Source organism: Salarias fasciatus, chromosome 20 (assembly GCF_902148845.1).
Source record: "Salarias fasciatus chromosome 20, fSalaFa1.1, whole genome shotgun sequence".
In the NCBI taxonomy this organism is placed as follows: Eukaryota; Metazoa; Chordata; class Actinopteri; order Blenniiformes; family Blenniidae; genus Salarias; species Salarias fasciatus.
The window spans coordinates 6,124,301-6,149,618 of record NC_043764.1 but is presented as its reverse complement, the minus strand read 5'-3'; the positions used below and the strand labels follow the sequence as shown (position 1 = coordinate 6,149,618).

Below are 25,318 nucleotides of genomic sequence, written 5' to 3'. Positions count from 1 at the left end.
CAAACAATCGTTTCGAATTTACACATTTATTTTGGTGAAAGGTGACATTGAGAGACAGAGACTGTAGTGCTGAATAAACTCATGATAAGCTTGGCTATACAACAAGTTTAATTTAAATCATTTTACATGATGGAGAGCTGTGGTTTAGTAAAGCTAAAATGGAATTATCACCTGAAATTTAATGTTTACACACCAGTTAAATGCAAATTATTTTTTATTTTACTGCCAATTTAATGCAAATCGGGTTGCTCCTCTAAGTTTTGCACATTTCCTACATCTGTTACCTGATCCAAATCGCACACTTTCCCTCCACTGTGTGACTCAGCCTACACATAAACTTGGTACGCTGCTCTCAACCCCCATCCAGACCTCCAAATTCCACTTGCTCAACTCTGACCTGCCCATTCACACCTCCAGGCAGATGTGGTATTTCTGTTCTGCTTCCTGCAGTACTTGAGTCTTTGTGATGAAAATATTAAAACTTGAGAAGCATTGACAGATCTTAAAAGGAGGGAATGGTCCCAAAATGAACATGCAGATGATCTAGTGATTGATAATGTATGAAATATTGAATTAAACATATTACATATTAAATATAATGGTTCTGTGCCAACCAAAACCACTGCACAAGTTCTGGACTGAAGTTTCTCTTTTGCTGATTTAATGTTAACAGTTCAAATATGATCACAAACACACATCAAATGCACATTTTAAAGGAAAAAAGAGAAAACGCACCACTGCTGTTTATGTTTGCAAAACTTCAACAGAAGTTTTTCATTTATTTATTTATTTTTTTCAAAAGACAAACTTCTCTAGGAAGCAACACAACAGATTCTTTTCCATAAAAGATCGAAGTCTATTAAAAAAAATACACCTTTATAAAAGGTAATCATTTGAAGATGAAAATCATCATTTCTGATCATCACAAGTGGATCGATAAGAGCTACTGCATCAGTAGGAACATTTCTTTCACAAAAAGACCAAATAATGGTTACACATTGTCAGCATAAAGAGTAAAGAATAATCCTAATCAGATTTACAATAAAGCTGAATCCATGGGATCCATTTCTGGTTAGTTTCTGGCTCATCAGCAGGAAGCTGATGGGACTTATCGAACAGTGATACTCGGTATCGAACAGTAAACACATCGATGGATCAGTGTCACAGACACCTCCGGGAATCTGAACCAGTGTGGTTCCGATGATTCAAGACGTTTGCCAAACAAACAGAAAGTCAGGAGTTTCCTACAGAAACACTCTGGGTTCACACACACACACTGTGTACATGGAATCATCTCAGTCCCTCCACAGGAGTACGAGCACACGGTGCACGTTTCACCCCGCAGTGAAACACTCGACTGGATCGAATCTCCCGCCGAAGCAAAAGGAAGCAGACTTCAGTGAGTCTTCTACTCTCTGTCCATGACCTTCACAGACGTAGTTTTCTCTCGGCGGCCTCCGTGGTCACCAGGGCCTCCACAGAGCGCCGCCGGCGTGGCTCGCTCCCTTGCAGGAGGCGGCGTGGCGCAGCGGGGAGGCGGGGGGCGACGGGCTGCCCCTGCTGGACGTCTGCAGGCCCTGGAAGTGGCTGAGCAGCAGCCTGTGGGCCTGAGTCTGGGCGCCGCAGTGGGACAGGAAGCTGACGGCCTCCTGCACGCAGTGGGAGTAGCCGTCGGTGGCCGTCATCAGGCCGGAGGTCAGGCTGGGCGCCTGCTGCTGCTGCTGCTGCTGCTGCTGCTGCTGCCAGCTCCTCAGATAGGCCACCGCCATCTCCAGGATGTCTGCCTTCTCCTGCTTGGAGTCGGGCTGCTGCCGCAGGAACTCGGGCCCCAGCAGGGACTTCAGCTGCTCGATGCTGGTGTTGATTCGGTCTCTGCGCAGCTTTTCCACCATTGGCTTTCTCAGCTGAAGAAAAAGAAAGGGAAAAACATGAGTCCACTTGAATTTCAGCCTTTCCCCCCCCCCATTCTGTATCAGCAAACACTGAAAGGAAATGAGATCATGAAAGAAATGTACCTTGTGAGCAGGAGTCAGGTGTTCCTTGCAGTAAGTTGCTTGTCCAAAAACAGTGGGAGCCATGGCTGTAGAGTCGGAGCGATCCTGTTGGCTCTGAAGGGCCTGTTGAGTCTGAGCTGCCTTCTCCTCTGCCCCGGCCCTGTATTTATACACCCCAATCTCCATATGAATGTGTGAGTCTTCGGCTTGTTGGAGTTTCTCACAGTCGCCGGGCCAATGGGAGCGCTGGGAAGGGCTTTGAGGAACGCAGGGCTGCCACATGCTCAATGAAGTGTTTATAGCAGCGGGGACAATGAGTGTGTCTCCGGGGAGCAGGTGGAGGAATAGACTGCGAGAGAAAGAGCCCGGGGTGGAGTGGGCGAGGCGGGGTGGGGGTGGGGGGGGCGTGTAGCTGGGAGACTGACCCACTGCTTGTGCTGATATGGGAAAGTGGTGACCTCCGGAGGGAAGCCTGCCGCTGCCTCATGTCATCTCCACCGCCACCAAATTGAAGACAAAGTGCCTCGGCCACCAGGCACACGTGGGTGTTAGAGAGGGGCAGCCGCCAGAAAACACCAACATGCAGCCACTTCCACCGGCAGGCTGCAGCCTGACTCCCGGCGCCGCGCAACAGTCCACCTCTCACAACAGGGGAAAAGAGGCTTTTAGCAAAGTTTGAAACTTAAATCAACTTTTTTTGTTCAGTTTAAAAAAAACTGTTTTAGTTGTTACACAATAAACACAAACAATTAATTATTGACTTGTTTCAATATTATAATTTTCCACTTTTGTTTCATTCATTTTTCTTTTTTTTTTGTGAGAGTAAATCTGGATTGGTAGATAGATGGTAGGACCAGAAAAAATTAATATGTAAATGGCCAAAATTTGTTGTGCATTGGCTTCAGTGTTGGTATAGGTTATTAAAAGAGGAAGCAAATCAGTCACAGGACCCAGAATGACAGGAGGAGCCGGCGCATCAGATCAGCTAGTTTTAGTGTTTAGAGCAAATATTGTTTTATCAGACTCAAGTTCGAGGGGGGGGTCGGAGCTGATCCCTGCTGGATCAGTCAGGAGTCCAGCACAGGACACACACACAGACACACACACTTACATTCACACTCAGTCTGAGAGCAATCTGAAATTCAGTAATTAACTTCAAACATGCTTTTATTTTACAAAAATATGAAAACTCCACACAGAAATAACCCCAAACTGGTCTCAAACACTGGATATCCTCACTGTGAGGCAACAGCAGTAATCACTCCTCCACTGTGTCTCGATCCATCTCTCATCTGCACTTCATCCAGCTTTAGACTTCAGGCTTCCTCAGCAGGTTGTCTGTCCATCACAGTACAACTCACATGAATGTGTTCCAGTTGGGAACATTCTACTTCATTATACTTTTTTTTTTATCATTGTCCCAGTCAAGACAAAACCCCTGTGAGTGTGTGTGAGTGTGTGTGTGAGGTGTTCTGTGGCTCCGTCAGCTTTGATCTGGACTGTAAAGCACAGCGCTGCAGCGGGAAGCATTCAGGCTGCTTCACCACAGAGAGACACACTCTCATTCACTTTCCCTGCCCCACACACTCACACACACACACACACACACGCGCACACACAGCTGGCTGACCCGCCTGCCGCTGGCCACGTCTCAGTCACACGCTCCCTTCCTGCCTGTGTGGAACGTGGGAGCCGCTGTGGTCCCAGGCTTCCCACACTTCAGTGTTAATGACTCTGAGGCCGGCCGCACAAAGGAAGTGTGCCCCATCGAACAAAGATTGAGTGACCAACCTCCCCCACCACATCCACACACACACACACACACACACACACACACACACACACACACACGCTCTCTCTCTCACACACACACACACACACCCAGGAAGACGGGGCTGTCAGCAGAGCTTCCAGGCACACCATCTGGATGGATTGTGTGCCATTGTCAGCCGATCAAGCATGGGAGACGCTCACCGTGAGAATTGGAGAGGCTGAAATAGAGACAGAAAGTTAAAGAAGAAGAAGAAGAAAGGGCAGAGTGTGTGCAGAGGGTGGGAAACTTTCAGGACGTTTGAAGGAAGTTTTGTTTCAAGGGCATCTGAAGGGCAAGATGTCTCAGATAATATGGTGTTGGGGAAACAAAGAGGAAAAATAGATCTTGTAATCTGGAGTTCCAGCAAATAAAACAAGGCTCATGCATAAAAACACTAAAACATTTATTGGCTGATGGTGCGGTTCGGCTGTATCTTCTACACTAAATCCCAGTGAGTCCCTGGAAGCGGAGTTCTCACACCGCTCTCGGAACATGTTTGCCAGCGTGTCTCCAAACGTGTTGAGACTTGTTGGGAACGGACAGCTTCAGGCAGATGTTTTCCCTCCTGGTTCCCACCACATATCAGCCCGGGCCGCACAATGCCGAGGAGATCTCCAAGCGCAGGGCCCCTCCCACCTGTTTGTTTGGATTGGGGCCATTGTAAGCCCATGAATTCAACTAATTCATTCACATCCTATTGTCATAATGCCGCTTTGTGATTGGCCAGAAAACTGTGAGAACCAACATGGCATTAAATCAGTGGGAAAGTTGGCGTAGGTATATAAACGGGGACGGTCTCGGTTTGTAAAATCATAATAACCCTGAACGTCAGTCCGACTGGACGAGCCTGGGCCACGTCTGAGCGCGTTCACCATGAGGGACCGGCACACAGCGTGAGAGGTTTTAGTTGTTGTTGAAGGGTCAGGGTCAGAGACAGACCTCTTCTGTTTTGAACTAAGAGAGGGAAGCCGTCAGGTGTCACAGTGAAGTCTGTTCATGTATTCATCATGTTCATGGATTAACCTGCTGTTCGTCCGTCTTCTCTCTCCTCAGGATGTGTAAGGTGATGAGCCTGGAGAGGAAATGCTCAGACCGGGCCGTGAGGCTGCGCTCCACCCTGGAGAGGCAGCTGAGCGGCGGGATGTCCGGCTCGGACGTCTGGGACAAGACGCTGTCGTTCTTCTCGGTGAGGAAGGCCTTCATCTTCCACGACGGCTACAGGCGCTCGTCCAGGGAGGCCATGAGGCTGTTCCCCTCCGAGCCCGAGGACGCGGCGCCGCTCTTCTGCCCGTCCTGTCCCGACTGGCACGAGCAGGAAGTGAGATGAGACGAGACCGGACGTCAGAGCCGAGCTGGAAGATGCTCGGCATGGAGGACACGATTCAGAGGGACAAACTGGACGGATCGTCTTCCTTTAAGCGTTGACTTAAAGAAGCTTGAGGACATTGGGAATCAGCTATGACCACTGACACTGTGATTTATTGGTCCTGAAAAGGGCCTAAAATGTGCATTTCTTGCCTTAAACTGTAGTAATTTCTTCGAGCGGCTCACAGGAAGACTGTGATTTTAGTTTTGTTAAACTGAATGTTATATTCCTTTGATTTAAAGGCAAATGTTTATGCCAATGCATATTTTAGTAAATGTTTATACAGACTGTGAGTGAACCCCGCCCCCCCCATCCCTGAAGCCATAACAGGTGCAATATGTGTGATTCAAAATAAACAGTTCCCTTTTTTTAATAGTTGTGGTGAATGTTTTTTTTTCTTTATATTGAACAGTTTTATTATAAACCGACTGACTTTACAATCAAACTTTCTGCCAAATAATTGAGTTTGGTGCTTGAGAATAAAGAGAAAACTACAATTTCCTCCACCTCACATAGGAGTGTCTTGATGAATATCGCCCCCTAGTGGCTGTGATCCCATTTTACAACTGAACATCTGCTTGACTGAGTTTTCTGATGGAGGAAATGTTACTTTAGTCCTACACGATGAATGATGGGTAGAGTAATGAAAAGTTACCTGTAAAATAAAACTTTAGTATCTGGTTTTGATTCATTCACTGATCTATCTCACCTATTTTTTACACTTTTACTTTACTTTACAATGCATTTGCACTCTTACCTATTCAGTTTCTACTTTTCTCCAGCGCAGTGGTTGTGGAAACACCTCAGTAGTTATGAACTCAGTGTTATTCCATCAATATTCACCTTATTCATCGCCTTCTGCAGAGTTGCTGGTCACAGACACATCAGCTGACTAAACTGTACCTATGACACAGAATGACTGCAACCTCCATGTTTGTATGTATAGTCATTTAAAAAAAAAATTTTTCTCTCAGTTTCAGGTAACAGGCATGCTTTGCTGCTCCAGACAAATCTTATTTGGTGGAGAATTGTCAAAATGGCTCTTTTGGCTGCAGAGTTCTGGTGCAGAAGACAGATGGATGGATGGACGGTAACTTCCCGTTTCTGAAAGAGTCTGTCATCATTTTTTAAATTTCAGACTCAAAACTGTCACAAGCTGACAGGAGATACTGTTCACGTTTGTTATCAGAAAACTCAAAAACTTTTTGATGGATTTCCATCAAACCAGTCCAGGAGAAAATCTAAAACGATTACAACACCGAAATTATATTTTAAATACATTTTCGAGGCAGACTGACTGTGGAAAAATAAAAATCAGACACAAAATCCTCAGCCTGATCAATGCAGAAACATGCTTTTCTATTTCGTTTTGGAAACCAAAGACCTCACCGGCAGACACAATAAGAGACATATTAAAGGTTAAATAGAACCTCAAGAAAAAACAGATAAACTATAAGTGCATTTATATTCTCTGAAAACTACGGCAATGTTACTGTCACCGATGGAGTTTTCGTGTTACTATGTTGGACTTGTAAGACGAATTCTAAATTGATTTTTGTTTTGAGGTGTGGGAATTGACTGAGATTCTACTTACCAGTTACTGTTTAATCTGGATTTCCATCCGTTCTAACAAAGCATAACGCAGCAGTGCGATGTGTTTCGTAACTGTATAAAAGTCTGAAGAAAACATTTGGGAGGAAAACTTCAAGAAGGATCCAGATCATAGTCTGGACGTTGATCAATCAAGCATCAACACCCACGATAGTGATCGTAGTGATCATCACCATAGGATGGTGATCCTATACTTTCATTCGAGTTTTTTTTAAATGCAATTATCTGCCCTGCTGCTTAACATTCTGATTCCATGCCGACTCTGCACTGCATAAAAACATGTGCTGTTCCAGCGTTGATAACTCAGAGATGAATCGGGAACAGAAGAGGTTACCCTGAATCACATTTGTAATTATTACGGCTTTATTAATCAGAGGCTAAGTTCAAAAGCAGACATTCAGCAACAGTTAGACAATGTAGCAGCGGGAAGAGGCGAATTAACAAGAAGCTGGGTGAAGCCCACACCATGCATTCAGCACTGGAGAACAGTCAGGGACGCTGTTCAGTTTCTTTTCTTTTTTTTTTTTTTTTCTTTAATGTGATGTTAAGTGGATCCAAGGCTGAGAAAATTAAAACTCAGCGACACTTTTCTAGAAATCCGTTCCGGGAACTGAGACAAGCTTGTCTGCTGAAACCCAAGTCAGAGTGCAGAAAGGCCCGAGAATGAAGGAAACAGCTGAGAAAGGGAGGAAAAAAACCAGAGGACCAAATCATTAATCCAAGAAAAAACAAAAGAAAAAAAAAAACAAAAAAAAAAAGGTATTTAAGCATATATGGTAGGTCTGTTTTATTATTAATTTAGACAAGTCTGATATTCCATTGAAACAGATGGAATCTTTCACAAGTTCAAAGTGTACTTCATCACCAAGGCAGAGCTGTATGGAAGAAAATAAAAGAAAACCTTCCTCCACGGAGCCTCAGAGGTCAATAAAAGAATGCAACACGCTAAACCTGGTTTAGTCGCGGCCCGTCACTCAAATTCCAGTTACAACCTACGCTGAGACCAAACATCGAAAAGCTTGGAAAAAACGAAACGTGACACTGAAACCGTCTGCCATTAAAAAAAGAAGAAAAAAAAAAAAAAAGACCAAAAGGAACAAAAACAAACTCAAAGCAAACGAAGAACAGAAAGGAGGAAAAAAAAAAAACTAAACAAAACAAAACAGGATAAAATCAAATGCCACTTGTAACACGTGCTGGGTCAAATCCCAAAACATTTCAGTTATCTGAACAACGCGCCCGACGGGGGGCGCCGCGGTTTAAAGCCAAATGTGTCACACAGCAGAACAGAATTCACCAGTTCCTCCTCCATCCGGCAGACGCCTTCTCAAAGGTGGATGACGGGAAGCTTTTCAACGCCGAACCGTCGGCCGGGTCCCCGACGTCCTGGACCGACCGGGTCCGAGGAGCAGAGCGTGAATTCTGTTTCAGCGTTGCAGAGGGTTCAGAGTGCATGATCGCTCGTAGATTACACGTAGTTTCTGCTAAAGGTTAATTTTAAGATGTGGAGTGGGGGTGGAGGCAGAGGAGGAAGCATGGTGCGACTCTCTGTGGGGACTGGTGTGTGCATCAGTGTGTAAAAAGAGTAAATCTGACTGGGTTGGTGGGTGTCCCGCCGGTATTCGCAGGGCTGTGGGGTTTTGTTTGGAGGGGGTGTGGTTTGAGGGTGGCCATCAGGGCAAAGAGTTCAACAAGTCCTGCAGGAAAAGGTCCGGGTCTGGGATTTCAGACAGGAGGCCTGGACGAGAGACAGGACAGACACACACGTCACGTTCTGAACAGAAGCAAGAATCTGGAGTTTCATGTCTTTAACCGCACACAAAACAGATCGATTAGGTTTAAATTACAGCAGCAACTTCAACACTGAACTGATGAGTGTGTGTGTGTGTGTCTCTATACTGACCAACAACATCGAAGAACTCCGACAGCGACTCCGCAGGCATGAGCTCGTCCTGGAAAGCCCGGAGCACGCGCTCCGAGGCCTCGTAGATGGGCATGTCGTTGTGACGGACATACTCTGCCAAAGAGAAGGACCAGCCGCCCTCTGTGTTGCTGGTTGGGACTTTCTGAGGGGCCAAAACAAAAAGAGAGGTCAGTTCTCTTATGTTGCGTCTCAAAATCAAAATGTCTTCATAAAAAGAAGAATGTAGTTTCAGCCAAATCACTTAAAACGCAACAAAGCGGGCAGAACACCACTGCTAAGGTGCATTGAAATCATGAATGTCAAACTCACCCTAAACATGTCGTAGACGAGATCCACCAGGCCCCAGAAGAGAAGAGGTGAGCGATACACTGCATATTCCTTTGGTGCTTTGTCTGTGAGCCTGAAAGTCAAGGAGCGAGACGACATGAGCTTCTGTCAGCAACATCTGATCTCAGACTCATCCAGGAGTCCTTTAAAGACACGAGTCCACCCTGGTTATGATTGACAAGAAGGAGCAAAGCGTCGTACTTGTTCGTGGAGCTTGGAGAGACCTTGCGGGTGTGCGTGGTGACCAGCAGCCTGCGGAGGAAGTGGAGGCGGGAAACCCTCCACCGCTCGGGGGGCATGATGTGCATGGCCAGGATGGTGAAGTAGTGCGGCCCTTCCACGTCGTACGAACTCTCGACCCACTTTTCAGAGGGCTGCTCCTGGAAACTCTGCAGATTCTTCTCCTCCCGGGACGTAGCCCTTGTACTGCGAAGGCAGAAATTTCCAAAGTTGCGGAAGACGGAAAAACAGAAACTCCTGCAAGACGAGCGCGGCGCCGAGGACGTACGTGTTGAGGACGTAGAGCACAGTGTGGATGATGTAGGGAATGAGGTGGATGTTGCTCTCGCGGCCTCCGCCTCCCGTGTCCACGCTGAACGACTGCTCGGTGGCGAAGCGCAGGAACAGCAGTTTGGTGTCGTGGATGTTGAGTTGGTAGGTGGGCTCCCGCTGGCCGGTGCACTCCTGAAGATATGTGTTGTGCCTGAGCGGCGGACAGGAGCACCGTTTGTTAATGATTACTCTGAGAAGGCGTGTGCGCGTTCTGTGAGCGGTGACCAACGCCGTTACCTTGCTAAACACGTAGCGAAGGCCGATTCTGGCACGTGCGGCCCCCACACAGGAAGCAGTCCATTGCACTTGGTGTTGGCGTTCTGGAGAGCAGCACTGTCCCATTCCTCCCGCCCACGAGCCAGCCTGAAAACACACAGCTCCCGTCAGAATCAACGCTAAACCAGACCGAGGCGCACGTGTGTGTGAGTGAGTGGAGGCGGCGGCGTCTACCTGACGGCTGCCAGATGGCAGTCGTAGTGGACTATGTTAAAGTGCGACACAGTGCTGTAGCCCTGCTGCTTGCGAGGCTTGTTTTCAAACTCCTCCAGAGAAACGCGCTTTGTGAAAGTGTAAATACCCAAGACTTTGGTAGGCTGGCAGAGAGAACAGAGGAGGAAAGGTCAAGGGTCAATACCGAGTTCGAGGTCTAAAAGGACGACACGCTCCGTCACCTCCTGTAACGTCAGGTGAGTGTGTGTGTGCGTGTTAAAATTAATGCTAATAACTCAGATCACACTGATACAATACCTTTTGATTTCTGTACAATCTAATTGGACTATTTTTCCTACAAGCTATATTTCTGGCGAAACGCGTTCCAATCACCGTTTGACACACAGTTGATGTGTTTGTTTTACGCTGATGGGGTTGTGGTACCTGAAACTTGTAACCTTCTCTACAGATGCAGCAGGTCAAGCCGGGCTCCTCGATCAGCTCCTCCATTTGCTTCAGCAGCGACGTCTTCGTCACCACCTGGCCTTTCTCGTTGGTCTGAAAGGAGCAAACACACACGCCTCATTAGCTCCACGTCGCGGAGAGGCGGTGGAATCACGCCGGCTGGTCATGTTACCGTCATGCCCAGCGTTCCCAGGGCCTTCTGCCTCATGGCCATCGCCATGCGCTTCTTCTCCGCCCTGGTCTCCCTGCGAGCGGCGTCGATCTTCAGGTTGACGTCGCTGTGCTCCCTCAGAGCCTCCAGAAGGTTCTCCGCCAGAGTCCCGATGCCTTCGTCACTGGATACCTGCTCCAGCTTGTGCAAGTTGGTTATTGAATCTGTACCTATTAGCACCTGCACAGACGAGAAACACGCCATGTGAAGCAGACTCTTCGATTCGCCAGACACCTTTTAATGTTTCCTCCGAGCTCCGTGGGGGAGATGATCTCCCAGCTGTACTCGGGGGTGTGGTACCTGTGTGGGGGGATGCTGCGTGGCCAAACCACGAAGCAGTCTGAGGATGAAGGGGAGAGCCGGTCGAGAGAGGAACTTCTTCCAGACGTCTGCATCCAGACTGACGAGAGTTCACAAAAACAACAACGTGGTTTCAGATCGCTTGAAATTATAAACATTTCAGGAAGTCCCTTCAAAAAGCTGAGAGTCTTACTTTTTGGCGTTGGGGATATGTTTCTTCATGTAGTCCAGTGCACTTTGTGTGATTCCTTTCTGAAGAATAAGATCTTTCAGCTGATGGCCATTGCTGTTGTTTTTGATTCCAGCTGCGATTTTACAGAAGCAGTCCAAAAACACTTTGTCTTCTGCGCTGTGCTCCTCGTCGTACCTGAGAGGACAAAAGCTAGATAAGTCTCACTGCATTCAGACTTTCATTTCACTGAAATTAAATGGATCATTTATGTTTTGTTTTTACTTCTATAATGCATGCAGTTTAAAGCCAAGGCCTGAATGTGACCACTTTTTAAAGTCTCATTTGTATATAAAAGCTGAGAGACGCCCACTTGTCAAAGCTGCAACACGGTTTAAAGCGTTCCACCAAGATCCTCATCTTCTCCAGTTCACCGAAGGACAGGTAGGGGATGATGCGCAGCAGGCCCTGCAGCACGCTGGGGTTGGAGCGCACAAACGGAGTGTGGATCTGGTCCAGCAACATGACCAGCTGGTCTTTGTCTCCAGTGAGCAGAAGGTTCCCCTGCAGGCAGAAAACCAACACATTCAACAGCAGCGCCGTGTTGCTTCGTGGGTTTGGACGTCACCGTTCTTCTGCTGCACATTTTATGATTTTTAGTTCAAATTCTGCTGTGTAGCTTTTCCTTTCCGTCAAAAACAGAAGTAATGGAGGTTTTTTATTTTCATATAAAATCTGATGGTCCCAGATGGTTTTCTTCTAGTATATTTAAAATCACAAGACCAGCCAAACAAAAAGTCTGGAAAATACATCTACTTTTTTTTTTTTTTAATCCAAAGGCAGAATGAATGTTCAGTTCCCACCTTGTCTTCTGAGATCTCAGCGTTGGCTTCATCCAGGATGATCTCCATGATGCTGAGAACCTGCTCCGCTATGGAAGCACCGCCACTGTCCTTACTCTCCTGCTCTGCCACCAACGCCTGAGAGAAACAGAAACTTACAGCTCAGTCGTCTGAAACTCGACTTGACGGATGTTCTGTCAAAGACTTGTTGTTTAAAAATTAAATAGAAATCACTGAATTCTCGGTGTGGACACACTCACCAGGTTCAGCGTTCCCAGCATGACATTCAACGTGTTCATCTCTGGTTTGACAAGCTGCTGCCTGTTGATCTTCACCTTCACACAGTAACTGAACAACTTCAGCAGAACCTGAGAGACACAAGGCCAGCGGTCACAAAATATACAGTTTTAAATGTTTTTTGATGGAATTCAATCAAATCTGTAGATTGAATTGACAGCAATAAAAAAAAGGAAGTCTGGATAAATGCCACAGCTCACCGTGAGCAGATGTCTCCCTTGCTTGAAATCTTTGATTCCAGACAAGCGGTTGAGCATACACTCCAGGCCGCCGCACCGCGCCATCACCCCCGCCATCTTGTACACTTCCTCATCATCCTCCTCCTCATCTGCAATCAAGTGAGATGAAGCACGATTGTTTCAATTTTTAAAACTGCACGTTCATTTACTGCACACAGCCGTGTTGACAAAGAACACAGATTATAAGACAAAAAAATGGCTGCAAATAAACATGTTAATTAGCCAAGTTTAACCTTTTGAATTATCCCCTAAATACAAATGAAGCAAATGAAGATGCAGCCAAACCTGTGGTGGAGTCCAGCGACTCTATGAACTCCTCTGTGGCATCGCCAAGCAGGCCTCTCATCCGATAGATGATTCTCATCGGCTCACCCTTGGAAAAACGAAAGAAACCAATGACAAACCGCACCACTGCTTTAGAGATGCTTAACAATCTACACGTCGTCCAGCATTCACTGGCTCTGTGGGACACTCACCTCATTTGTGGGGCACCACACCTTCTTGTAGACCTCTGCCACAGACAGGTCCAAACTGATGATTTTGTTGTTGACCAGAAGCTAAAAAACAAACAAACAAACAAACAGAAGAGGCATTGGGTGAATGCTGAAATGTTAAAGCCAACATTTCCCGATAAAAAACAGAGAGGCAGCTACCTCCATGCCGCTGTCATCCTCCAGCAGCGCCACCAGGTCGCAGTCCTGACAGATCTTGTTCTTGATGTCCCTCATGAGAGGACCGATGCCCGGCTCGTTGCTGCTGTACGGGTTTCCTGGCATGCGGCCCTGCAGGAAGTCCTCCTGCTGAGGGTCCTTTTCCAGGGTCACGAAGAACTCCGTCACCTCATTCTCCTCCTGCAAACCACCAACCAACCAATGGTGACAAATCCTTTTCAGCCAAAATCATTCTGCATTAATATAAAAGACGCTTGACATTTTAACACCAAAAAGTAGTATAAACAGTTGATTGTTATTCCCTGATTCTGAAAGATCAGCCATGGAAACTCGACTCACAGGATAAATGATGCTGCACAGCCTCTCGAAGATGAACACAGGAGTCCTGTAGTCATCCAGGTTGTAGCGCTTAGCCGTCTCGATGCAAACCGCCATGAAGGCCTTGGTCTCAGACTCAGTACCTGGAACCAATGCAAGAGTCACTCATAAGTTCTATATTTGACAATGACCTGCTGCATCGTTACATCTGCAGCCTGTTGATTGTGAGTGGCAACAGACCTGTGGTCATGTCTTCCAGCATTTCAAGGAGCATGTCCTGAGTTTCATCGATGAGCTTGGTCCGCTGCACCACCAGCTTCCTCAGGCAGAGGTAACCGTTGAGCACCGTGCCGACCAGCCTGCTCTTGAAGTGGCGCTTAATGGATTCCACCTCCACGAACGAGGACAGCAGTCCTGCCGAGACACCAAACCATCAAATACGCGCAAATGAAACTTCAAAGAAACCATAAATCAACTTGCAATTCAGCCTCGTCTTTTTGTAGTTTCTAATGTTTGGAGTCATGACAGTAGGGAGGACGACGTACCAGTCAAGCTCTTGAGGGCATAGCCCTGCTGCAAATCTGTGCTCAATGTGGTGTCTTCCAGAGCCAGCAAATGGGCGATTTCCTGAAACAGAGGGGGGAGAGACAAGTCTTACTGGTGAGATAGAAAATCACTGATATCAGTATGGGTAACCAGCATGGCAAAAATTCATACTACGTACAGTCAACAAGTGTTTCTCAAAATAAATCAATACAATCGTGCAAAAACGTATTATGCTAGGAATACTTTCTAACTGTAAGACGATACCGTGGTGATGAGGTTGCCGATGTAGGGCAGGACTCCACGGGCAGCCAGGTAAACCTTCCAGTGTGTTGGCTTGATGAGCTTCTGGTACAGGCCCAGGTACTCCACTGCACACTCTCCAGCCACACTCAACTCATCCAGGTAACTGAAGGAGGAAATGGGTCTTTAGATTTCACATTTTCCCTCGCTGCCAAAGATATGAATTATCTCTTCAGTAAATGTAATAATCATTTGATTAGCTTGACAGAAGCACGTTCAGCATTTTTCTGTTGCTGCTAACAACTTCTCTTAGTGTACTAATTTCAGAACTGGAAACTTACAGGAATACAATTAAATGAAATGATCCAAATAAGACAGCACATGATATCTGGTCGAGATGTAAATGTTTTTACTCGAGACACTGACCTGGTGAGAAGGTTCAGCACCTGCTGCTTGCGGCTGGGGATGGTGGTGAGAGCCTCCACGATGGTGCAAGCGGCCTGTCTGGCCGCCTGGGTGGCAGGAGTGAAGAGAACCTGCAGCAAACAAATGACAAGATTTCATACAAACTCAAATAGTTTGTAAAACTGGCCTCAGACTTGGCCAAACTAATGCATTCTCGGAATACTGTGCACCCATGAAGATGAATTCACCAGTACCACTGCACTAGTTTCTATTTACCTGTCGCAGCCAGTTGTCGTGGCTCAGTTTGAGCAGGCGGGGGAACAGGCCTTCACCTTTCCTGGACCTCATGAACTGCTTCCACTTCCACACATACTTCTCCAGCAGATACTGCTTCCGCAGCTCAGCCTTACTCTGAGGTTTCGACACCGTCTCCTGGCCTGTAGGCAAACAAACAAATAAGGATGAGAAAGAGAGCACACTTTATGTCACTGGGAAAATAAACTGTGTGGTCATAACTTACATCTTGCTGGGAGACACTTTTTCCAGGCTTCATAAGACGCTTTGGGATCCTTCTTGAGCCAGAGTTGGGCCTGGGCATGGATTTCGTTACTGTAGGGCCTGACTGTAGTGAGCGACTCAATAGCAGCATCCTTTGAACAAAGGTCAAAACGAATAATCAGTCATGTTAGAGAACATAAGACTACTAAGTGGCAGCTGATACACACTACGCGCCACAGAACCACTGTTCAGTTGAATAGTTAAAGCTTTATTTACCTTGTTCTTTTTGCTTGTGGGGGCAGGAGGCTTAATCAGCTTCTGCAGGATTCTCAGGCACATGAGAGTGATGTTCTCCACCACTACAGGCGTCTTAATGTTCACCGACATCAGGAACAGGCTCAGAGCTACAAGCAGGAAAAAAAGAAAACAATTAATGAACACAGAGCTAAACAGGCATTCAGTGAGCCTAGACCAGTAATACAGATCACAACAGATTCAACAAAAGAGCTTCTCATCTGAGATTTCATTAGCTGGTCACTGATTATATTAGGGTGAGAAATGGAGCTCACCGCAGCGCAATCGTAACTCCCAGCATCCTCCTTCTTTTGAAATGGAGTCAGTCAGCAGCAGCATCTCGTACTGCAAATTGCTCACCTGAAGAGGAAAGAAAACACAGAAATCATATCAGGAGTCCCTCTAATCCTAAAATTTTCAGACAAATTAAGACAATCTGTAACTCGTCTGTGTAAGGGAACGCACCAGGTCAGGATTAGCCCAGTGACCTTTGAGGGCAGCGGAAACCTTGGCAATGATCAGGTCATTCATCTGCTGTGTGGCTTCTGGGTGATCTCTGAAACATGAGGACAAACAATGTCTGATTACAATTTTATACTAAATATATGTAGAAACATGAGAACAAAACTTTGAACAGTTTGGCATTAACACTTAAGAACAGGACCGATAGTGAAAGTTTGTGTTTTTTTTTAAAAAATGTTTAAGTTACAACAGATCATGTGTGTGTGATCGTGCTTCAGGATTGCTCTAAATTTCTGGTTGATCACAGTGGTCAGCTGTGAGCTCATTTGTTCCATCAAACGCTGTAGATATGTGCACGAGACGGGTCAATCAACAGTATAGGATGAAGGGTAAAGCAGCGCTCCAACCTTTTTAGCACCACAGATCAGCAATGTAAGCAACATAATTTCTCAGTGCAAAAAAATTGATGCAAGGAAAAACTCTGATAGCATTAAACATAAGTGCAAAAGTATTTTCCAAAATAAAATTCAATGCCAACTATTAAGCATTTAAATACTAAATTTTCAAAATAAAGCTTTTCCTTTTCTCTTTGCAGCCCGGTGTCGGTCTATTTCCTATATTATACACTCAAACTTTAAACTACTTCGCTGTGTTATTCTCCATTGAGCATTTGTTGAGCAAAAATATATATTTGTTTATACTAATCTAATTCAATCTCTATTTTTAATGTGTGTTAATAACACCTCTGGTTTTGCCATTAAACCAATGTTCTGAAGTGCAGAGGACGAGTGTCGCGGGAACAAACCTGGTGAGAAGGCAGACTAACTGCCGCACCTCCTCCCTCATGGCTGCTGTACCTCGCCGCAGGTTGTACTCAAACAGCTCGCGGATGAGACCCTGGAGGACCAGGATCTGCCTGAGGGCGGGGTTGGTGGCCAGGGCGCGGAGCAGCGTGATGCAGTGGCCCGTGACGGCCGAGGCGCAGCCGTAACACTTGGTTGAAGAGGTGTGGCCGCAGCCCAGCACGGACAGGGCGCGGTACTGGCTGGCTGTGAAGGTGGGCTGGTGGCTGCTGCTGCTCCGGGACGACTTGGTGGCGGCTTCTCTCTGCTGAAGATCGTACTCCAGCAGCTCTTTGCGAGATGCAAGCACTTTCTGTACACAAAGAGAAGGAAATACAAGTGGACGTGAGCAGAGAGTAAAACACATCTGGTTACTATGGCAATAGATTTTATTGCCCCCTCTAACCTGTATTATCTTGGAGAGTTCATCAAAAGACGTCTTGCAGTCTCCGCTGTACTCTTGAGCCAGCTGCTGGATGTATCTGTTCACATTGGCGGAGGACGTCCCCAGTCCTGCACCTGCTCCGGTGTCATCCTAAAGGCCGGAAAACATCATTAGAGAAAACACTAGAAAATGAAGCCAGTACATTTCAATCAATTTGATGAACAGGTTACTCGATATTTGTCACTGATGTATCTCGTTCCACTTAAAATACCAGCCTTGAAGAAAGCTGTAACTAGACCAGTCCTGTGACTGACCTGAGGCTTCTCCGGTGCCGCCTCGTTGACTTTAGACAGCAGGCTTTCCAGCTGCGGCCGGTGGCCCATCAGCTGGTGGTAGACTCGGTCAGCTTTGTCCAGCAGGGTGTTGATGTTGGTCACAGCCTGCACCGATAAAGCAGAGGTGTGAGAGAAAATGAAGACAGAACTTGCTGAACAATAAGCCCACAGTGTTTTTCTTCACTTTCTTCTTAATTTGCCCTACAAGCGGCTCCCTACCTTCTTCCGGTCTTCCTCATTCTCGATGGGATCCACAGCACAGCACGGTTTAGCATACAGCATGAAGTCAAACCGGGCATATTTGCAGAAACCACAGGCATTACATAGGAAGGGATCTTTTTCATCATAGTTGATCGACCTGAACAGACACAAACGGTTAATGTAACCATTTTAACGTACCCCATCCACTCATTCATTCAAAATTTGAGAGATGTGTTGCTAACCTGCATTTGTGGCACTGATAGACATTCTCGCCACAGTTTCCACACACCCCGGGGTTGGCAGGCACAGAGGCACTGCAGCGGGGACACTGCAGGGTTTCTGTGGAGGCCTGGTAGTTCTCGTAAAAATCTGAGAACTCAATCATCAGGTTGGAAGCGACGATTGGTAGGGGAAGGTCAATCTTCACCTCCGTTTGCCCTGGGGTTAGCTGCACTTTCTTGGCTTTGTGCCAACGTGCTGGCCTGAAAATGACAGTTAAGCTTCAATTTAAACAAGAACGGCAAAAAGTACGTGACTGAAAAACGAATTTGACAGAAAGCGTGTTAGAACGTACTTGTTCTTCAGCTCCACGATTGCCTGTACGGTCCTGTTGTTGTAGTAGAGATTGATGGTGCGGACCATTTTGGTGCGTTTGAGGTCACCGATTTTCACTGTGACCTTGCTGATGGTGTGGCTGCCAATGAGCTTCACCACCTGCTGGGTGGTGGTGTAGCGGGTGTCCACTTTGATGGAGGACAGCTTTATGTTCTGAGGAACAGGAACCAGACACAGTGTTAGAAAATGAAAACAGGCATAACTGAAGCTTCTCACAGCGTAGCCATTCATCAGTGCAAAACTCATAAATACATCAGTGTGTGAATCCATGAAAGAGGATTTCTTTAACTACACTTACCGAAAAGGGAACCTCTGGATTGTTACAGACCAAGCAGGGATCACTCTCCAGATAGAAGCCATCAAACTCCACTAATCCAGAGAGAGTGCTGTGGAGTCAAACAAGACATTTTAGTTTGATAATATTCAATATTTCGTGTGGAAACATTGGTGCATAAACAATGACAGGAAAGCCATACTTGTAGATGTTGGAGTTGGGATGATTTGTCAGGATATGATTCTGTGCTCTCAGGATTTCCACTGCTTTTTGAGAGTACTCCTTCAACTGGAAGAGAAAAGGATAAAACTGGTTTTAATTTCCCTAATGTGCCATCTGTGTCCTGCAAGGTGATGAAAACGCTCAAGATACATAACGAGAAACACATCCAGGCATTTCATAACAGAAAAATCAGATGAAAAGTTAAATTATTGTAGTGCTTTCAAATAGCAAAGTGATAACAGTAACACATTATATCACAAAGGAGGAACCCGAATCTAACCTTCTTCTCGGTTTGAGGGGTTTTTAGTGAGAAGTATCCGAGGAGGTCGACAAACTGAGCAGCTTTGCGGCCGTACGCAGGAAGCACTGGCCAAATGTCCCAAGTCAGTTCGAGCAGCAGCTCCTGTTGAGATTTACTTGAGTTCCTGGAGAGAAATTCACACGTTAGATGACGCCTCAAATTCAAACCAAAGTGAATTACTTCTGTTCAGGATAACAGTACCTGTAGATATGTAGTGCCAGGCAGTGGGCTTGCCAGCGCACAGCAGATGAGTTTGACTCGAGCAAGAAGCAGCGCAAGAACTGGATGAGTGTTTCTTGGTCAGCAAACTTGTTGAGCTGACTGACCAGCGCCATACACAGCTGATCCTCCTGGCTGCCAACTCCATCCCCTGGGATCAGTCCAGCAGAAACCACTCGGTCACTATTTTCTGAGTAATTCACACTCAAAGTTAATTAATTTTAATATACTCTGCCAACTCACCATCTTTGTCTTTCTCTTTGTCTTCTTTTTTGCTCTTTTTACTGGAGGATTTGCTCTGAGAGGACTGAGAGGTTCCTGTCTGTCCAGTGCTACTAGAACCACCTCCTGAGAATGTTGAAGAGGAGGAGGAAGAGCTGGCCACCACCTTGCTGCCACACAACGCACAGGAGAGAAGCTGCAGGAGAACTGGGGAAACGCCTTCATCCACCAGGAAGCTGACTTGGAGCAGGAAATACAAGACGGCTGGACAGCAGAGAAGAAAAATAAACAAAGACGATGTTAATCTTTGCCTTGAAGGTTTGTTTAATCAGTTGCAAAAATTGATTTGATTGTACTTACAATCGTCCTTCATGCAGAATTTCTGCCAGTTGATTGTCCGCTGAGTGGCAATCTCAGCACAAGCTTTCAGATGCTCCATCTGCAAAATATATTAAACAGTTTCAGTCTTTTTTACACAGGACGATTATAGAAAAAACATCGGAAATGTATATAACTGGCAAGAAAGCCTATTTAGTCAAGAATATGCAAGTCCGCAGTTAAAACTTTGTCTTTGAGTTCGTGAAATGACAATAGTTACACTGACTGTGCCGTGTTACACTCACCAGATTGATGAGTGTGTCATACTGCAGCGCTGAGCCAGATGTGGCAGTGACCACGCCAGCTCTGAGGAAGATGCCCTGCTCCTCGAGAAGCTTTTTGATGCTGCGCACATGCGAATCGAGTGTGTGGAGATCCCGCAGCTGACGATACTTCTCCTTGGATCCGCAGATGAACAGCAGCAGCTTTCTGACCTGCCTCCTGACGAACGGCGTCTGCTGGATCATCAGATACTGAGGAGAGAAGAAACATTTGATTGCATTTATTGTTTTTGCAAAGACACACAGTGGGCACAGGAATTATCTACACGACAAATGTAACTCGGCTCACCTCAGAGAGAAAGTAGAACCAGGAGTGATCAAACACAGGAGGTGGGATTCGTGGGTTGGTGTCGGCAATCTTCTTGATCTGATACGGCAGCCGGAGCACCATTTCAGTCAAAAGCTGGGAGTAGGCTTCAAACACATCGGCAGCATGTCCCTGATGGCAGGAAGAACATTGTGAGTTGACGAATTCAGAGCAAGTCTTGAAGAAAGCAGCTTTAAAGATAAATGTGAGACCTTGACATATTGGCGCAGGAAGAAGGGGCTCATGTCGGGGGGCGAGGAGGCGGTGTGCGTGCGGAGGAGCTGGCTGGTGGTCACAGGCTCCTCTTCACCCTGCTGGTTCTTCCAGAACTCGAGGAGGGACTTGAGCACATGAAGACAGTATTCAATGGCACCCAGGCTGAGCAGAGCAGTGGCTGTGGCGTTGGAAATCAGGGAGGACGACTGGAGGAGGCAAGGGGAGGAGAAACAGCTGTCAACTCACTTCAGACCCATGTATTCAAAACAGAATTGTGCACTAAAGGAACTTATTTTAATGCTTGGATTTACAAAATACGAACATCTCACATTTTACCGAGTAAAATCATAAGACTTCAACTCTTTTTTAAAACAAACAATTCTATTAGTCTCCTGATGTAACTCTGTCTTGACTTTACTTTGGTGCAAATCCACTGACGTAACGGAGAAGAAGTACCTCAGACGAGGATTTGGATCCAGATTTAGTTCGAGACATGAAGACACTCAGAAGCCGCATGATGACGAGGTGAACTTCATTGATGGAACTGCGTTCATTCTTCTTTGAAACATCCTGCACAGAAATAAAGAGGAGCTCAGCACAAAACTGACTGTTTCAGTGCGAACTGCAGCTACGGGGTAAAATGTACCTTCTTGTGCATGCCGAGTTCCGCAATGAGCTGTGCCAGCAGGTCGTCCAAGGCACCCTTATCCTTCTCATCCTCACCATCCAGGTCAGACGTCAGCATCAGGATGACTTGCATGTACGGGATTGCCTGGACTCCTCCTACATTGTGCAGCTGAGAGAGGTGCTGAAGCAAACGCTCCAGTAGCATGAGACGCACCATGTGCAACCTAATGACAAACAAATGATCAACACAAAAACAATTCAATGAAACATTACTCTCGTGGTTTTGTTGGTATTACATAAAAGTAACACTACATGGGTCAATTGCTCAGAAACAAATCTCCACTCTGTCTACTCAAAATGATCTCCTTCTGCAGGTGCCTGACCTGTTGCTTGTGTGGATGTCTCCTTCAGTCTCCCCTTCCCCTTCTGAGCCTTCGCCTTCCTGCTGAGCTGTGGTGGTGCTGATGGCTCCAGTGCTGGAACTGACGCTGCCGGGCCCGGCAGGGTGGCCCTCCACTGTGGTGTCTCCATATGCACTGCTGCGTCCTGACACTGTGCAGACACATTCACAAACACGACTGAGCCAAATGGAAACTGTGCACAATCAGGAAGCTTTGAGGGTTTCTCTCAAAAGTGGAAACAAGTGATGTACTCAGGAGTACCTCATCAGACAATTATGACATAAATATGCCATTAATCAAATCAAAAACTAAATTACAGGGAAAAGGTCAGAGAGCCGTAGTGAGATACTTGAGACCAGCTTATGGTAAGAACAGCTACTTTTACTGATAAACTGGTCGGTTGCATTGAAATCACCCACCACTGTGCTCCCCTGCCACAGAGTCGATAGCAGAGCCTCCACTCTCTGAGCCTACACTGCCTCCATGCTCAGCTGGGGAGGTTCGCAAAGTGGAGCCATCAGTAGCAGCTGTGCTGCCCTCATCATCTGACGCCGGGGCTGAAATCATAGCAACAGCTGTAACAGCAAATACACCACGGTCATCTGCCCAGGATAGAGGATCTTAGTTCAAACTTGTGTACCAACAACAGAAGAAGAAAGTAAAAACAAAAAGCATGTTGCAAAATCAGAAAACTTCAGTTGGACATTACTTATCTATGAAATCTGAGATATGAACATGTTAGAGGTACATTTACCCCGACTATCTTAAAGATATTTCAGATAACTGAAAAAAAATTATGAACACAATCTGTCGAATATATACTGAGTTGGTTAAATTCATAACTGTGAACTCGCAGGTTTAACAAATCATTTCCTGCTTCCTTATTACAAAGTTGGTGTATTTACCTGATGCAGTGGTGTCTGACAGAGTGCCAGCGTCAAGTGAAGAGGAGCTTGGTGCCTGGCCAGAGAGACCGAGGCTCTGAAGGCCCAGAGCACTGCTGCTGCTCCCTGAAAACATCAGGAGGTACATACAGCCAAATATTAGAAATAGTATTTCATAAAACGTTACAAAAAAGCACAAGATAAATGAGTATGTGGGAATATGACACTAAATCAACCAGAAAACAAGCAAATAAGGAAGACTGCTTTTATTTATGAGTGGAAGTTGCGTCAAGTCTCAAATCTGCACCACTTGCTGTACTTAGAAGTATCTGGCTACTGACCTTGCTGGTCCTGCTGGAGACTGAGAGCGATGGCAAGTTCTACCATCGTTTCATCGTCTGCATCAGGAGGGATGTCCAGCATTGGAGGGAAACCTTCAGCTCCAGCCAGCAGAGCCTCCAGTGGAGATGGATTTCCATTGTTAACATTCTCTGCTGTTTCCAGGACCATAGACTCCGACTATCACAATAGGAGAAAGAAAACAATTTATGTTATATACAGCCACTGGTCAACATGTATCTCATTTGAAACTAAGAATTATACATGGACTACTTTGGATCAAAGAGACATTATGAGAGACTTTTACTCATTTTTACAATTATATTCATTCACTGAATTCAACACCTCTGTACATAACTGAGGTATTGCTGGACAGAGCCAACACACTGTATTGCTCGATTTTGCCTCACCACCATCTCAAAGTCGCCGTGGTCCACTTCATTCTGCTCCTGACTTTCCTGCCGACCTTCTTCTCCTCCAGTCAGCACTGATGACTGGATTTTATCATCTGCATCATCGTCGTCGTCATCATCCTTGTCGCCTAACGAGGGACACAAACCAAAAAGTACTGCTTAAAGCCCATTCATCATTTCTCAGTCTGTTAAAAAATTGACAGAACTCAGGTTATTAAAACAAAGACCCAAAGATGAGACAGATCCACTAACACCAAACATACCATCACATTGGTCCCAGAACGCTGTGAAACACTTACCCATAGGGGTGTTGGAGCGTGGAGGAGAGGGCAGGGTCACATGACGCCGCTTGTTTCTTGGTCGAAGAACTCTGATCAGAGCCTGCTTACAAGCAAAGCTCACAGCAGTGTCCTGAAAATGGTCATACAGAGTTATTTCTGAAGTGAACATGTACAAATTCCAAACACACTGGGGAAACGGGGTCACGGACGAGTTGACTTCAGAGTTCATTGACTGCATATCAGTGGATTACCTTACATACAGCAAATGGGTATGCCATGAATCACAGTGACAATTTATACTGATCAATCACAACAATATGTACAAAAGTGAGCACTGTACTCACAGGGCACAGGAGCATTTGCATGTAGATCTTGGAGGCAACATTGATGTAATCCAGTTCACATGTGCAATACGCATGGATGATGTCAACCAAGGCATTTACTGTTGCTTCCACATGGGTTAGGCCTTTGACAACAAAACAACATTCGGGTTTTAATTAAGGCTTACAATGTTGATGGTATTTTCACGCAGGATGTAGTGAGTCTCAATGTCTTTTTCATATGTAAAGTTTGCACTGACCAGGCAGGCAAGCAGGAGCAAGAAAGGCATTCTTTGGTTTCAAAGCGTGGAGCTTCCAGAAGTTATTCATCAGCTGCGCTATGAAATTACTATTTTCACCATCCACATGTTTTTGACCATCTTCTGTCATGTCTGAAGCAAAAAGAGAAGTCATTTAAGGTTAGATTACAGAGTTTATAGTGAGTACTTATGGAATCAAATGAAACATTTATCAGACTGCAGTTCATTTGCTTCCTAAATTCATGACAAGTTGAATAATTTCTTACCAGAATCATGGTGCATTAATTTTGTTTCTGTGAAATGCACCAGGTTGTTGGGTCTCATGATGGCAATGGAGCGGGCAGTGATCACAAGCCTCTGGAAGACGTCGGGGTCAAGCTCCTTGCCCTCACGGCTGCAGCTATTCAGACACTGCACTGCATTACTCAGCAAGGACTGGTCCTGTTGAAGAGGCGGGGGAGAGCTCCATCAGTTCTTCACAAGTGACCTTTATCTTCTTCTCAGGAATTACTCAACCTTTTGTGGCTCACAGAATTTCTCAATGTGAGAAATTATCCTACTTCTATATTTAGTATGTTAAATAAAAGAAAGGGGACAATTAACTGACATTTAATATGTACAATTCAATACCAATATCCCATAATATTCTGATCCAATTATAAACTACATTTTTACCTAGATCACTAATCATATTTTTGGCATTTAAAGATGTTTTTATAATAAAAATTTCAATTTAAGTGATATGAACTCCAAAGTTCATAGGTTAATGTAATAACAATTTTGCGAAACATGATCAGAGAGAATACGACCAATTTGGTTCAGACGTTTGTTTACCTTGTGGTTGTGGTAGGCAGTCCGGCTGGTGTGCAGACTAGCAAGAAGTCCTTTGGTCTGCTGCTGGACACCAGCAGGTGTCGGCATTGACAGCAGTAACGTGGCCAACTCCAGGGCTGCAGCTTTGTTTTTCTCCTGCAAAAAGATACCAACATGGATTGACGAGGAAAACACAGAAAACCTCAGTC

General features: G+C 45.8%; 2 protein-coding genes across 6 annotated transcripts in view; both read right to left on the bottom strand.

Moving 5' to 3' along the window:
• Positions 1 to 797: 797 nt before the first annotated feature.
• On the bottom strand, positions 798 to 2,119 carry LOC115407980 (transcription factor HES-5-like). Its single transcript, XM_030118556.1, has 2 exons — positions 2,016 to 2,119; positions 798 to 1,904 (listed from the first exon to the last, which is right to left on the bottom strand). The coding sequence occupies exons 1-2, from the start codon at positions 2,076 to 2,078 to the stop codon at positions 1,464 to 1,466; spliced, it is 504 nt and encodes a 167-aa protein (XP_029974416.1). The 5' UTR covers positions 2,079 to 2,119; the 3' UTR covers positions 798 to 1,463.
• A 5,005-nt stretch (positions 2,120 to 7,124) lies between these two features.
• ubr4 (ubiquitin protein ligase E3 component n-recognin 4) overlaps positions 7,125 to 25,318 on the bottom strand; it is a 42,152-nt gene continuing 23,958 nt past the window's right edge. For 3 of the 5 annotated variants that reach the window (XM_030118434.1, XM_030118435.1, XM_030118432.1), the window contains 55 exons: positions 25,131 to 25,265; positions 24,563 to 24,737; positions 24,297 to 24,428; positions 24,061 to 24,182; positions 23,735 to 23,846; positions 23,433 to 23,563; positions 23,025 to 23,202; positions 22,705 to 22,809; positions 22,219 to 22,356; positions 21,782 to 21,950; positions 21,418 to 21,622; positions 21,228 to 21,341; positions 20,768 to 20,977; positions 20,538 to 20,687; positions 20,213 to 20,440; positions 19,950 to 20,028; positions 19,611 to 19,853; positions 19,350 to 19,518; positions 19,128 to 19,272; positions 18,828 to 18,913; positions 18,650 to 18,737; positions 18,311 to 18,504; positions 17,979 to 18,218; positions 17,755 to 17,893; positions 17,515 to 17,640; positions 17,222 to 17,350; positions 16,779 to 17,128; positions 15,977 to 16,067; positions 15,787 to 15,871; positions 15,494 to 15,621; positions 15,240 to 15,369; positions 14,996 to 15,156; positions 14,741 to 14,850; positions 14,339 to 14,480; positions 14,074 to 14,155; positions 13,769 to 13,942; positions 13,550 to 13,671; positions 13,193 to 13,390; positions 13,016 to 13,096; positions 12,825 to 12,912; positions 12,501 to 12,628; positions 12,264 to 12,371; positions 12,025 to 12,141; positions 11,535 to 11,725; positions 11,186 to 11,359; positions 10,993 to 11,092; positions 10,654 to 10,872; positions 10,461 to 10,574; positions 10,038 to 10,180; positions 9,825 to 9,950; positions 9,544 to 9,738; positions 9,237 to 9,461; positions 9,018 to 9,108; positions 8,688 to 8,850; positions 7,125 to 8,522 (listed from right to left, as the gene is read on the bottom strand). In XM_030118434.1, the coding sequence (XP_029974294.1) occupies positions 8,458 to 8,522; positions 8,688 to 8,850; positions 9,018 to 9,108; positions 9,237 to 9,461; positions 9,544 to 9,738; positions 9,825 to 9,950; positions 10,038 to 10,180; positions 10,461 to 10,574; positions 10,654 to 10,872; positions 10,993 to 11,092; positions 11,186 to 11,359; positions 11,535 to 11,725; positions 12,025 to 12,141; positions 12,264 to 12,371; positions 12,501 to 12,628; positions 12,825 to 12,912; positions 13,016 to 13,096; positions 13,193 to 13,390; positions 13,550 to 13,671; positions 13,769 to 13,942; positions 14,074 to 14,155; positions 14,339 to 14,480; positions 14,741 to 14,850; positions 14,996 to 15,156; positions 15,240 to 15,369; positions 15,494 to 15,621; positions 15,787 to 15,871; positions 15,977 to 16,067; positions 16,779 to 17,128; positions 17,222 to 17,350; positions 17,515 to 17,640; positions 17,755 to 17,893; positions 17,979 to 18,218; positions 18,311 to 18,504; positions 18,650 to 18,737; positions 18,828 to 18,913; positions 19,128 to 19,272; positions 19,350 to 19,518; positions 19,611 to 19,853; positions 19,950 to 20,028; positions 20,213 to 20,440; positions 20,538 to 20,687; positions 20,768 to 20,977; positions 21,228 to 21,341; positions 21,418 to 21,622; positions 21,782 to 21,950; positions 22,219 to 22,356; positions 22,705 to 22,809; positions 23,025 to 23,202; positions 23,433 to 23,563; positions 23,735 to 23,846; positions 24,061 to 24,182; positions 24,297 to 24,428; positions 24,563 to 24,737; positions 25,131 to 25,265 (8,043 nt within the window). In that variant the 3' untranslated portion in view covers positions 7,125 to 8,457. Of the gene's footprint in view, positions 8,523 to 8,687; positions 8,851 to 9,017; positions 9,109 to 9,236; positions 9,462 to 9,543; positions 9,739 to 9,824; positions 9,951 to 10,037; positions 10,181 to 10,460; positions 10,575 to 10,653; positions 10,873 to 10,992; positions 11,093 to 11,185; positions 11,360 to 11,534; positions 11,726 to 12,024; positions 12,142 to 12,263; positions 12,372 to 12,500; positions 12,629 to 12,824; positions 12,913 to 13,015; positions 13,097 to 13,192; positions 13,391 to 13,549; positions 13,672 to 13,768; positions 13,943 to 14,073; positions 14,156 to 14,338; positions 14,481 to 14,740; positions 14,851 to 14,995; positions 15,157 to 15,239; positions 15,370 to 15,493; positions 15,622 to 15,786; positions 15,872 to 15,976; positions 16,068 to 16,778; positions 17,129 to 17,221; positions 17,351 to 17,514; positions 17,641 to 17,754; positions 17,894 to 17,978; positions 18,219 to 18,310; positions 18,505 to 18,649; positions 18,738 to 18,827; positions 18,914 to 19,127; positions 19,273 to 19,349; positions 19,519 to 19,610; positions 19,854 to 19,949; positions 20,029 to 20,212; positions 20,441 to 20,537; positions 20,688 to 20,767; positions 20,978 to 21,227; positions 21,342 to 21,417; positions 21,623 to 21,781; positions 21,951 to 22,218; positions 22,375 to 22,704; positions 22,810 to 23,024; positions 23,203 to 23,432; positions 23,564 to 23,734; positions 23,847 to 24,060; positions 24,183 to 24,296; positions 24,429 to 24,562; positions 24,738 to 25,130; positions 25,266 to 25,318 lie in introns of all 5 variants that reach the window. The other 2 variants (XM_030118431.1, XM_030118433.1) reach the window with 1 other exon arrangement.

Coding starts and splice junctions, on each gene's coding strand:
- LOC115407980 (XM_030118556.1), bottom strand. CDS start 2,078: ATGGCTCCCACTGTTTTTGGACAAGCAACTTACTGCAAGGAACACCTG. Junction 1,905..2,015: donor ACCTGACTCCTGCTCACAAG/GTACATTTCTTT, acceptor CTTTTTCTTCAG/CTGAGAAAGCCAATGGTGGA.